This window comes from Chiloscyllium plagiosum, chromosome 35 (genome assembly GCF_004010195.1).
Source record: "Chiloscyllium plagiosum isolate BGI_BamShark_2017 chromosome 35, ASM401019v2, whole genome shotgun sequence".
NCBI lineage: Eukaryota > Metazoa > Chordata > Chondrichthyes > Orectolobiformes > Hemiscylliidae > Chiloscyllium > Chiloscyllium plagiosum.
In genome coordinates, this window is record NC_057744.1 from 16,542,814 (window position 1) to 16,555,558 (window position 12,745).

Here is a 12,745-nt window from a genome sequence, read left to right on the forward strand (position 1 = left end):
CCCAAACCCGCCCCTCTAACACCGTCCAACCCCGCGCCCCCAACACAGTCCAACCCCGCTTCCCAACCCCGTCCAACACAGCACAAAGCGCGCGAGCTCCCGCCACCACACCTCCCCCTCCGACCCCTCTCCGGGGCATCCGGACTGCACACCAACAAGAAGACTACTGCTGCTGTTGCTGTCTTTGTGGGGTAAGTCTCCAAATAGCGCGCACACACATACACACACAACGTTTTACTTCAAATGTTTGAGAGGTTCCATGTTTGCCTTGTACAGGACAATGTTGGAGAGATTATCTGGGGAAGGGTGGTGGGTTTAGGGTACACCCCTCTGTAGAACTCCAGGAAAGTGTGGGGACAGAGAGAGGGTGGGAGGTCAGTCATTTGGAGACGGTGCCTGTTTAATCACTGTAAACAAAAAACGCAATCACTGCTGGAAACATGTTTTTGATGTAATGTTTCTATCGGGACCTCAAGAACTCCTTTGGATAATCAGATTTTCAGATAATTGGTATTCGGATAATCAAGTTTCCTCTGTATATCGTTAAATATACAATAATAAAGATTTATGCAGCTTATCATGTAAGAATGGCCACTTGTTCTTTTTTAATACATTTCACCTTGGAATGGATTGCAGCAGTGTGAAGTGAATGGAATGGAAAATTGGACTGGGTGTTAGCAGTCGTTGGATCTATTAGCATTAGTTTTTGCCTGGTGGGCGATGTTAAAATGCTCTATCACAAGTTACTTTATCATACATGCAGCAAATGTCTGGCTCAATTGCTCTCTTGATTACTATAAAATACTCAGATGAACAATTATGTTGAAAATGATGTACTGAGAAGAACAAAATTCATTGGAATTAACATCTTATGAGAGAAACAATTAATGGTAACTTCACATTATGGCACAGAATGGCTCTGCAGCAGCAATTGCTCCAAGTTGGATTCTTTCCTACCTTCACAGGTGATTACAGGGACAATGATAGATATCTATCCAGTTCAGAAAGGGTAACTGTATAGATAGAAATTTTCTTTAGAAGTTACATATTTCCTGTTGTTACATATTTCCTGTTGTGATTGTTCCTGTTAAGCTATGAGATAAAAGAAACTGATGGAAGCAGGTTTAGTTTTTATGATAACACTAAAAGATACTGTTTTCAGGTTTCTGTCCTTTGGCATTGTTCTGTATAGGACACCATCTATTGCCAGCAAATGACCAAAATATTTCTTTTCTTGAATTCTATCAAATCTTCCAATCTACACTTAAACTAGTATCCATTACAGGGAAGATCTCTTCCATTTGTAGCAATATCATCAGCACATTCTTTACAGGGGAAATTGTGATTTTTCTACAAGAAGCAATATAACTTATCAAATACTATATTTAATAACACTCCTTTTCAACTGAGTTTCTATTTGTAATGATGTTTGACCCTAAAATAATATACTTTAAACCCCTCCAAAACAAAATCAGTAGTTTATGAAATGAGACTATAGTTTCTGCAGCATTTCATGACATAGTTGCAAATGTCAATGCCGCTACATGTTTAAGATGATTTAGAAATTGGAGAAGGGTCGAGGTAGTTTTAGGGAAGAAACAGTGACAGAGTGGAATAATCTCAGGGGAAAAAGCAGCTGTGCCAAAGGAAAGAAACAGTGGATACGAACAAAGTACAAAAAGAATTACAGCAACACTATTTTCAAAAAATGAGAAAATGTAAAATGAGGGCAAATAGAAAGTTAAGAATGTTCACAACATCAATATTTAAAGAATACGCATGTGAAATGAAAGAAAAGCAAAAAGGAAAGTGTGAATAAAGGTATTCTTTGTATTCTTTTCAGTCACATTAGGACTGGTGCTCATAAATTAATACAGAAAGAGAACATACAGTAAGGAACAATGATTTATACAGTAAGTTTGATAAAATGATAAAAATAGAACATTCACTTCACAACATACTTCACAATCACAATATCGTCGATTGGAATAAAATAGATACAAACACATTTAATAACAAATGTTATACATGATCAGTTAATTACTAAACACTCATGATGAACAGTAAGCTTAAGCAACAAGAAAGCTAAGACAAATGATAAAAGGGTTGCCTCATTTACCTTAGTAATAATTAATCTCTGATAGAAATCAAATATTTTAACTTTACCATATTAGAAGGCAAGCAACACACAAAACAGACAGTGAAGCTGCATGCAAAGGAGGAGGAGTGAATATGCATAGCTAATATATTATAATTTTCTGTTATAAAAGCCTCACTCAGTCCCTGGAGATTAAACTCAGATGCTGGTAAGAGCAGGAAATGATTTTATGGACTGAATGCAATGTGAATGACCACTGTTTGCAGTCCAGTTGGTCCAAACCAACACAACATTATGACAGGACCTTTTCTCCTACTTGCAAAAGCAAACTTGAAAATCCATAGCCATATTCTGAAAAGGTTGGAGTTGACTGTCACCAGCTCCTGCTAACAATCGATAGCTGGCAAAAACTGAACCTGATCTGTTTTTGTATAATCAATGAGCCTAATAAATAGGATAAAAGAACATTCATTCAGAAATTTGTAGGTCTCTGTTTCAGCTTGAAAGAAGCAGACTGTGAACTAAAAAGTAATTTTTTGTCCAACGTTTTTAAACAGTTAAATACATTTACTATCTTTACTCCATTACTCACTTTGGAAAATTCAGTAGGATCAGCAATTAAAAGGAATTCCAATATATTTAACATTGCCAGCACACTGCGGCATTGCATGTCCTTCTCAGAATTACATGCAAAACCAACAAGCAACTTCTGAAAGTAAGTGTTTCCAGGGCTCTCTCAAATGTATTCGACTGAACAGCAATGGGCCCACACTTAAAAAGATAAAGTACACCAAGAATGAAACAAACAAAAGTAGAAATTGCTGGAGAAACTCAGCAAGTCTGGCAGCATCAGTGGAAAGAAAATCATTAACACTTCGAGTCCTGCAACCCTTCCTCAGATCTCGAGTTTCACCAGAAATTTCTAGTTTTTTTTTTTCAGATTTCCAACATCCGTAGATCTTTGTTTTGTTTCCGTATAGGAAGACTGGGAAAACCGAATGCCTAATTGAGAGGCAGTAATGCGAATTAATTATCATGAAACTGAAGAATCCAATAAGGCAATAAGTAAGGGAATGTCTAATTGAAATAAGGGAGGATTTTCCAGTTCCTGAATTCAACCTCACACCAAATGTGTTGAGGTGGCTTTGCATTGAATTGTAACATTAGATTCACATATCAAGCCACGTGCCTATTCTCACAGAGAAACATCCAAGTTTATGCTAGTTTTCAATAGCACCCACTGTCTGCTACATACCTTCCACCAAGCAATCATTGTTCCAAGAAAATTATTTGCAGCTGGCATTATTCCAAGATAGAATTTATTAATGTTTATGGCTCTGTCCATTGCACTCCAAAATGGAACATTTTTCAACAAGTTGTAGTCTTTTACATCCACTGATTATTAATTATGTAAAATACATGTTAATTTCACTGGTGAAAGCAGGCCTTCATTTATCAGAAATATATAGCTCACCACAGTGACTATGCATTAAACTAGTTTTATTAGGTTGATATCAATCACTAGAGAGTTTTTGAATAAATGTGTTTCTCAGGCATTCCACTGTCAAATTTCACCATCTGTATTATCTGTGATAATACCTAATATTTAAGATTAACGAAATCCAAATGCTGTAATAGTAAACTTGTAATTACAGTGATGATTCTTTATTAATTTAATAATCCGTTTATCTTGGTTCACAAGAATTATTAGATTTGTTTTATTCATTCACAAGATGTGGACATCACTAACCAGGCCAGGATTTTTTGCCTATCCCTAATTGCCCAGCGGGCAGTTGACTCCCATGTGTGTGGGGGTCTGGAATCACATATAGGCCAGACGAGGTAAGAATGACAGATTGCCTTCCCTGAAGGATGGTAATGAGCCAGATAGGTTTTCTGACAATTGACAATGATTTCATGGCCATCATTAGACTCTTAATTCCACAAATTCCACACTCTTCCACGATGGGATTTGAACCTAACTCCTCATGGCATGATCTGGTTTTCTGGATTAATAGTCTGATTAAGAGATTGAGATGACAACATTGCTTTAAAGCCATGGAGTCACCCGATGGTAGGATAATCTACAAACTGATGTGAATAGATAATGAGCTTGCTTGAAACCCCTCACCCCAATTACCAAAGGAGCCAGAAGGGAAACTTTGTATGATTTCAGCAAAGACTCACACATCTGCATGTTTGGAGTGATGTTAAGCATTGCATTAATTTAGAAAGAATGCATGAGAGACATAAAATTTCTATTTCTTTATTTAGGTATTGTGAGTGGGCAGAATCTTGAAATTGTTTGGATTTTTATGACTGAGATTTGATTAATTTTTCTGTTCTCGTCGACAAGACTGTATCAAGAAGTAAAAAGTGATGAACTGTTGAACTGTTCAAAATAATATGAAACTGCATCAAAAGACAACTAGGGGCAAATATTTGCTCTGGGCATGTTAGGTATTACAAAATCATCAACTGTTCACTTCTATATATATTCATTAATGGGATGTGAGCAATTGTTGGCAAGGATTTGGGGTCCATCTCCAATTACACATGAGAAGTTAATGTTGAATACATTAGTTCACATTACAACAACAAAGCAGAAACCTTAATAAGAATTTTATAATCACTTAAAAGGCCTACACATGTTTTGCTGACATGTTCACAAGATGACATGTCAGGATATATAATTATTTCCAGTGCCTTATCCACCGGTCTGATGAGATGGGACCACAATCCAGAAAATAATGCTAAGTTATTAAATAGGTAGAAGGTTTCACACACAAACAAGCAAACCTGAATAAAATGGGTGACTTATGTATGCATGCCTTTTCTTATAATGAACACCCTAATTTTTTAAAAAATCATACACAAGAATGTAAACTGACTACAGTCCTCCACTTTCACTTATGTTTGTAATCAATCGAATTCACTCCTTTTTGTGAATAAAACTTTAAGGGAATGTTCATTATAAGTATCTAGATAGAAACTGATGTATTTCGCAATTACAAGAGAAGAGCATGTTGTCAGAATTTGCTCTTCCATCATGCATAATATCTACTCTGAGACAATGGAATCACAAGAACTCTATAGTCTATGAAGACAACAAATCATGGATCTAATGAGAGGGATCTGGTTTCCAAACAATCTTCATAGCATCAGAGAACATACTGAACAGAGTACAATTCTATAAGTGATTGCCAAGTGATTGTATATCATTATTCAATCATAATCCTGACCGAATGTTATACAGCACTGAGATTTTAATTGTAGAAGCAAAGTAATTCTCCTTTTTAAAGATAGCGTGCTATGGGAGAAGTCATTTTGTGTTTTGCAAATGAGTTAATTACCTTTGTTTAAAACCTCTAATTTGATAAACTATTAATGTAGCCAATATTTTCAATATCCTACCAGCAAACAATGCAGTGCCTGCAGATTTAATCCATAAATGCAGCGCATGGTTGAGTATCAAGCTCTATAGTCCAGAAAGTGCCACGTTCAGCAGCAGTTTGTACTAGATCAGGTGCTTCCTGCTGATCCACTAATTTTAGTGCTACAATTGGGCTTGGCACCAATGTATGTGTGTCTGTCTATACAGGATGCTCGTGGAATCAGAAACATGTGCAAACCGTACTGTGGTAAATGATGATTCCATGTGGAGTGAGCTATGGTTCAGTTCCATCAAGTCCTCCTTGGGCTAGACAGGCAACAAAGTCATGCATAACCTCGCCACAAGCATGGAGGCAAGCAGGAAAGAGTGGACTTAAAATTATTAGCTCCACTTAATCTTTGTGGGCAAGTGAATAAAATTAATAACATACAGATGATGAAATTTGTGCTCATTCTCCATCTCAGTGAAGGAGGTACAAATTCATCCACAGTTACATCAAGCCAGATTTCATTGACTTGTTCTACCTGTTCTCCATCCTTGTAGGTGTGAGTGCCTTTCATCCAGACAATGGTTGGGGTAGGGTCACCCTTAGCCTCACAGGTCAATGTAATCTGTTCTTCCAGCTCTACTGCAGTCTTGTTTTCCACATATGTAATTTCAGGTTTTACTATAAGACAAAAAGAGTTTTAAATCCTGGTTAATGACATACTGGCACCAACTAATAAGGAATGCCCATAAACTGACTGAATTTGTAGTAAGCTAGGACGATGATTCAGCAGTTAAAACAGGAGCTGCAAAGTCCAAATTTTCAGTAAGAACAACGTATCAACAAAATAGCCCTAACTGGAACTTCATTTCCCATTGTCATTGTCTGATTCAGAAACTGGAGCATGGTGCAGCACCAATTGTTCCCGAGTGGACTAATTCATAAAACACATGTACTAAATAAAAAGTGAAAATGCTAACTGCATTTCATGGCTGACAGATATCCAAGTAGGAAAATTCTAGGAACGTGTGGGTATGAAATTAAACAATTAGGTAATCATCGTGTTCAGAAGCTTTTAAGTAAATGTGCATCATTAAAACGATTATGGAGAAGTGCTTAAAATTTTAAAAGCTTCCCTGATGTGCACTTTAATACTTATGCAAACCTCTATGATTTTTGGAAAACTACTAATTTCCGGCAACCCATTGGGCTATCATTTAGTGACTCTGAAGCAGCAAGATGTGGAGTTGTTCTGTTTCTTGATCCACCAGCAATGGTTCACCCAAGAGACAAAAAAAAGTTTTAACTCCTGTTCAGAGATATTGTGACATACCTCTGGAGCAAGTGGGATTTAATCTGGGCCTCCTGTGCAGAGGTAGAGACTGAAACACTAAATGTAAATGAACAACTCAGTGTGGTACTGAAGGAATACTGCACTGCCATCTTTTGGATGAGAGAATAAATTAAGACTCTGTGTGTACCTTAAGGTGAAGGTAAAGGATCTCACAGCAACTTGTCTAAGAAAAGCCACAGTGTCCTGGCTAAAAACTACCCCTCAATCAATGCAACTGAAACATGGATTATCTGTTCACGGTCAAATTCCAGTTTGTGGAAGCTAGCTGTGTGTAACTGTGGCTGACATACTTCCTGCCTTCGAACTGAGCCTTCTAAAGTGCAGAAATGGCTTTAAGACCTCACAAGGTGATAAAAGGCGCTGTTAGACATAGCTTTTTCTCTGCCTTTCTTGAACGCTGATTTGAAGCATCTAACCCAATATAAATTCAACTTTAGGTGTAATGCAAGATGGATAACAACACAACAGTTGCCCATTTTTGGTCCTACCCAACGCTAACAGAAAGGAAAAATCAAAGTGTGAATGAGATGTACCTGAACTGTGATTAGGAACAAAAGTAGGCAATTCAGGCCCTCCAGCCTGCTCTACCAATTCAAAGAAATCAAAGTTGATTTGTCGCCTAACTTCACATACCTACTTTTGGTTCATAACCCTTAAATAAATTGTTAAGCAAATGTATTAACTCAGACATGGAATTAATTAATTAATAACTGATCCAGCATCCATTGCCTTTTTGTGGACGAGAGTTCCACACATCTACCACTCTCTGTGCAGAAGTGCTTCCTAACATCTCTCCTAAACGGTGTGGCCCTAATTCTCAGACAATGCCTCCTAATTTAGAGTTCCCAAGGAGTGGAAATAGTTTATCTACCCTGTTTCTTTCCAGTTACACAGTCAGACAGCAAGGAAACAGGCCCTTTGGTCCAACCAGTCCATGCTGACCACGTCCCCAAACTAAACTAGTCGCACCTGCCTGCATTTGGCCAATATTCCTCAAACCTTTCTTATTCATGTACTTACCCAAATATCTTAATCATGTCACTGAGTCTGCACCCACCACATCCTCTGGTAGTTCATTTTACACAATAACCATGCTGCGTTAAAAAAGAAAGTTGCCCCTCATATCCTTTTTAAATCTTTCATCTCTCACCTGAAAAAAACTTGCCCCCTCGTTGACATGCTTCACCTTACTCCTCTCCTCTCTAGAACCAAGGCCCATCACTTTATTCAATTCAGATTCCACCACCTGCTATGTCAATACTGCATTTGAAGGCTTCAATCAGATCACCCTTAACGTTCTAAATTCTACAGAAAATGGACTTAATTTGAATAACTTCTCATACTTCAATCCCTTAAATCCCAGATATCATTCATGTAAATCTATGTTGTATTTCCTCCAAGGCCAGTGTCTCCTTCCTAAGGTGTGGTGCCCAGACTGCATTCAGTACTCCAAGTAGGCTTTAACCAGGGTGTTGTATAACTGCAGTACAACAACTGCATCCTTATACTTCAAGGGCAAGATCACTCCACCCAAATTGCACAAAGTTTCATCTTTCCAAGATGTATTTAATTATTAATTTAAATTAACTGATCAAATCAAACATGACACAAAAATATCTGAATTCAATTCATGAGCGATTTGTGTAGTGCTTTATGTTGCAAATATTAAATTGCAAGATTTCTCTCAAGGCTGTGTTGTAGGTTCTCTTCTACAAGGTAATCCTTTTCTTTCAGGGTGGTCAATATGACAGGGACAATCAAATGATTGAAGTGCGTTATATTTTTTACAAATCAATTTTACAAAACAATTCATTAAAAAAAAGCAAACAATCTCTGTATCAAGCTGTGATCTAAGATAAAATGTTGATCAAACACTTTTACATGGCAATTACTGTGGACATGCTATTCTCAACAGTGGTTCCATGGCCATCATTCTGAATGCAGTTTATACCACGCGTGGAGAGCAACAGAGTTAACAGTTCATTTTGATGAAGCTGGTCATTCATCTGCAACATCATCTTGGTTTCTCTCCCCAGATGTTACCTTACATGCTCAAATTTTCTAACCTTTTCTGAGATTTTTTTTAATCCCCTCCTAGATTCTAGTATCTTCATTACCTCACTGGTGTTTGCTGTTTGCATTACATGTCTTCATGAACAAATGGAAATAAAAATTTCCTAACAAGTAAACAGTCCATTTTTAATTCTGTGCTGCTTGAATGAGAGGAACAGAAATTCAATTCCTGGACCAACGCAATAGAATATTTTGCCACCAGAGGGAGCTTTGTTATTTTTCAAACATTACTTTGTCCTCTCCTGGTAAGAGGACAGAACTGAAATTGCTTGATTTAGTTAATGCCTTAAGGTTTTGATACTGATGGTGCATGGATTAGCACCTAAACAAATACATTTGAAATTTTCAGATTTTGGACATCGCCTGCAAGTAGGACTTCTACCTATTCTGGAAGATACCCCACAGACTTCAAGCTCTCGGTTGGAAGGCAAATTCCCAGGATAGCTGAACGATTTCTCTGGATTAGAGGTGGAGGTTTGCTGGGTCAGGTTGCATTTGGAAAAATACCATGTTGCTTGATATAAGAAAAATCAATTGCTTTTGTGTATTGTTACAACCTTAATAAAAATGGGTGGCAAAGTAGCTCAATGGTTAGTACGGTTACCTCACAGCGCCAGGGAATCAGGTTCGGATCCAGCCAAGGGCGACTGTCCGAATGGAGTTTGCACATTCTTCCCGTGTGTTCAGGGATGTGTAGGATAGATGCACTAATCAGGGGTGAATGGGTCTGGGTGGGTTACTCTTTGGAGAGTCGATGTGGACTTGTTGGGCCAAATGGCCTGTTTCCGCACTGTTGGGATTCTATTTGTGTTCAACTTTCAACATCTGATTTTAACCTAAACCATCCAAGACCTAAATGGACTAAAGCGATTGTGAAAAGAGGACAAATACTGACCTACAATGCCTGCCATGATCACCTGACCATATATCATAGCAATCTAAATGAAACTAATGCAATTACCGTTTCATCCAAAGGCAGTGAAACCAGATAATTAAGTTAGCATCAAGAAATCTTGTTTTAATACACACTTGCATGAGGATTACATTAGATTCCCTACAGTATGGAAACAAGCCCTTCGGCCCAGCAAGTCCACACCGGCCCCCTGAAGAGTAACCCACCCAGAGTTATTCCCCTACCCTATATTTACCCCTGACTTGTCAATTTATGCATGGTCAATTTACCTGACCTGCACATCTTTGGATTGTGGGAGGAAACCCATGCAGACACAAGGAGAACGTACAAACTCCACACAGACGGTCACCCGAGGTGGGAATTGAACGCAGGTCCCTGGCCCTGTGCGGCAGCAGTGCTAGCTACTGCATCACTGTGCCGTCCCATTGACCTGTTAGGAGATTTAGGGATGTGTCCAGAGTATTCAGCTCAGAAATACAATGGAGCAGACTCAGGAACACACAAACACACCCACAATCAGCAGCTGCTTGAGTAGCAATAAGAGAGAAAAAAGAAATATGAACCTACAACAAAAATGTGGAAGTCTCCACCACCCTGTCGCTCAACATCAAAGTCAGTCCCAGTGAAAAAAGCAACTTAGGATATCAAACATTCACTGGGAATTCAAGATCTACAAAGTTTTTTCACTGCTTTTGGAATATTGCGTGCAATTCTAGTCTCCCTCCCATCGGAAGGATCTTGTGAAACTTGAAAGTGTTAAGCAAAGATTTACAAGGATGTTGCCAGGGTTGGAGGATTTGAGCCACAGGGAGAGGCGGAGTAGGCTGGGGTTGTTTTCCCTGGAGCGTCGGAGGCTGACGGGTGACCTTATAGAGGTTTATAAAATGATAAGGGGCATGGATAGGGAAAATTGACAAGATCTTTTCCCTGGAGTGGGGGAGTCCACAACTAGAGGGCATAGGTTTATGATGGGTGGGGAAAAAATTAAAAGGGACCTAACGGGCAACTTTTTTACAGAGAATGGTGAGTGTATGGAATGAGCTGCCAGAGAAAGTGGTGGATGCTGGTACAATTACAATATTTAAAAGGCATCTGGATGAGTATATGAATAGGAATGGTTTAGAGGGATATGGGCCATGTGCTGTAAAATGGGACTAGATTACGTTAGGATATCTGTTCGGCAAGGATGGGTTGGACCAAAGATGTGGATGAGTTTCCGTGCTGTACATCTGTATGACTCTATGCTGCAGAATACAAGTCAACAATTAAACAACTGGCCTCATTCATAAAATATAAATCTCACGGACTTGAATAACTTTAACTGCAATTGCCTTTACACTAGATATTCTTCACACCAACCTTTTTAAAATGTTTACTAATTTTTCAGGGTTAGAAGTTAAGAAAATTTATTTTCCTTTCCTTTTCCTTTTATTTTATTTTCCTTTCACAAAAAGACTCTTGTAATTTGCTGACTTTATTTCAAGTTAACCGTGTTTCACTTTAAGACTGAGCTGAGTGTTAACAAAGCAAAAAATATTGTTGTGACTCACCAATGGAAAGTTGGAGTTGAAAACAGGGAAGAATATTCCACTATCTCACCTGGTTATTAGTGTAAAATACTGCATTGCTCTTGAATTCCCCATCTTTATACTACCACGTTAACTACCCAGAAGAGACCGAATAGGAGACTATTCAAATCAGGTAAGGAGTGTTAATCTTTGAGTTGTATGTCACAATATCACTAGGTAGAAACAATGACTGCAGATGCTGGAAACCAGATTCTGGATTAGAGTGGTGCTGGAAACACAGCAGTTCAGGCAGCATCCGAGGAGCAGGAAAATCGACGTTTTGGGCAAAAGCTCTTCTTGGAAGAGTGAAGAATTCATCATCCGCAGTTCTCACTCTCATCCACCACCAAACTGCTGGGTAACAGGCAGGATAGGGCTGGATGCTCTACTCTAATGACAAATGCGTCAAAATGTGAAGAGTTTTACCAAACACTCGGAGAGTGATCTCAAGCTCAGCGTCTCCAGCCTTATTCTGTGCAATGCAGATGTAATCTCCGTCATCTCGTTTACTGATTTTGTTGATTGTGAGTTCAGAGCCATCTTCATTCATAATGTATTTATTCCCATCTGCTTCAATTACTACATCATCTCTGAAAAAAACACAGAAAATGAGATGTGTCAGGCTAATAACTACAAATCAGAGGTTCTGCAGAGAATAGGTGTAGCTGCAAAATTAGAGACAGAGTTCTTCGAATACATAGGTGGTTTTACACTCAGTGAATGTAACCTTGTGACCATCGGAGGGCTTGAGCATGGTTAAACATAGTTATTATTAAATAAACACAGCAAGACCGTGCCATTCTACAATACGATAGAGAACCAAAGCAGGTTTTTCTAAAATATGTTAAGTAATGCTCGTCCCATTTTTCACAATACTTTATTACAGCAGTAAAATAAAGTCAATTTAACTCTTGTACCAGAGGGGAAAATATTTCAAGAGAATAGACCTACTTCAGAGCAAATAAAAGACTTTTTTAAACCTTTTTAACACTAAAGCCTCTTGTGCATCATAAAAAGAAAGTTAAATCAATTGCAAACAAAGCTGTTTTGGCTCCCATTCTCAGACAGTTTTCCAACTCACAACACAAAGAATACAACTGAATTGAAATTAATATCGACGTATAGAGGCAAATTTCAAGAAAAGGGAATAATTATCTGTACTTAGCTAACTTAGTAATTTAGGTTTTTGACATTCGCAAGTATTAAGTGGAATTTAATGAGTTAGGTGTAACAATTTCAACTGTTTCTTGCAAATAGCATGCATTGCAGATATAGAGCACATAGCAACACAATGCGTGACAGCCTTCTTCTCGTCTTCAGCTACTATATATTTTAGAAATTCATCAAAAAAACCGCCTC

At 38.2% G+C, this 12,745-nt stretch overlaps 1 protein-coding gene across 22 annotated transcripts in view; it reads right to left on the reverse strand.

The window, feature by feature from the left end:
- LOC122540675 (neural cell adhesion molecule 1-like) overlaps window positions 1–12,745 on the reverse strand; it is a 508,029-nt gene that overhangs the window by 167,103 nt on the left and 328,181 nt on the right. For all 22 annotated transcript variants that reach the window (XM_043676739.1, XM_043676737.1, XM_043676738.1 and 19 more), the window contains exons 7-8: window positions 11,813–11,976; window positions 6,017–6,159 (exon numbers count right to left, since the gene is read on the reverse strand). In XM_043676739.1, coding sequence (XP_043532674.1) covers window positions 6,017–6,159; window positions 11,813–11,976 — 307 coding nt within the window. The remainder of the gene's footprint in view (window positions 1–6,016; window positions 6,160–11,812; window positions 11,977–12,745) is intronic.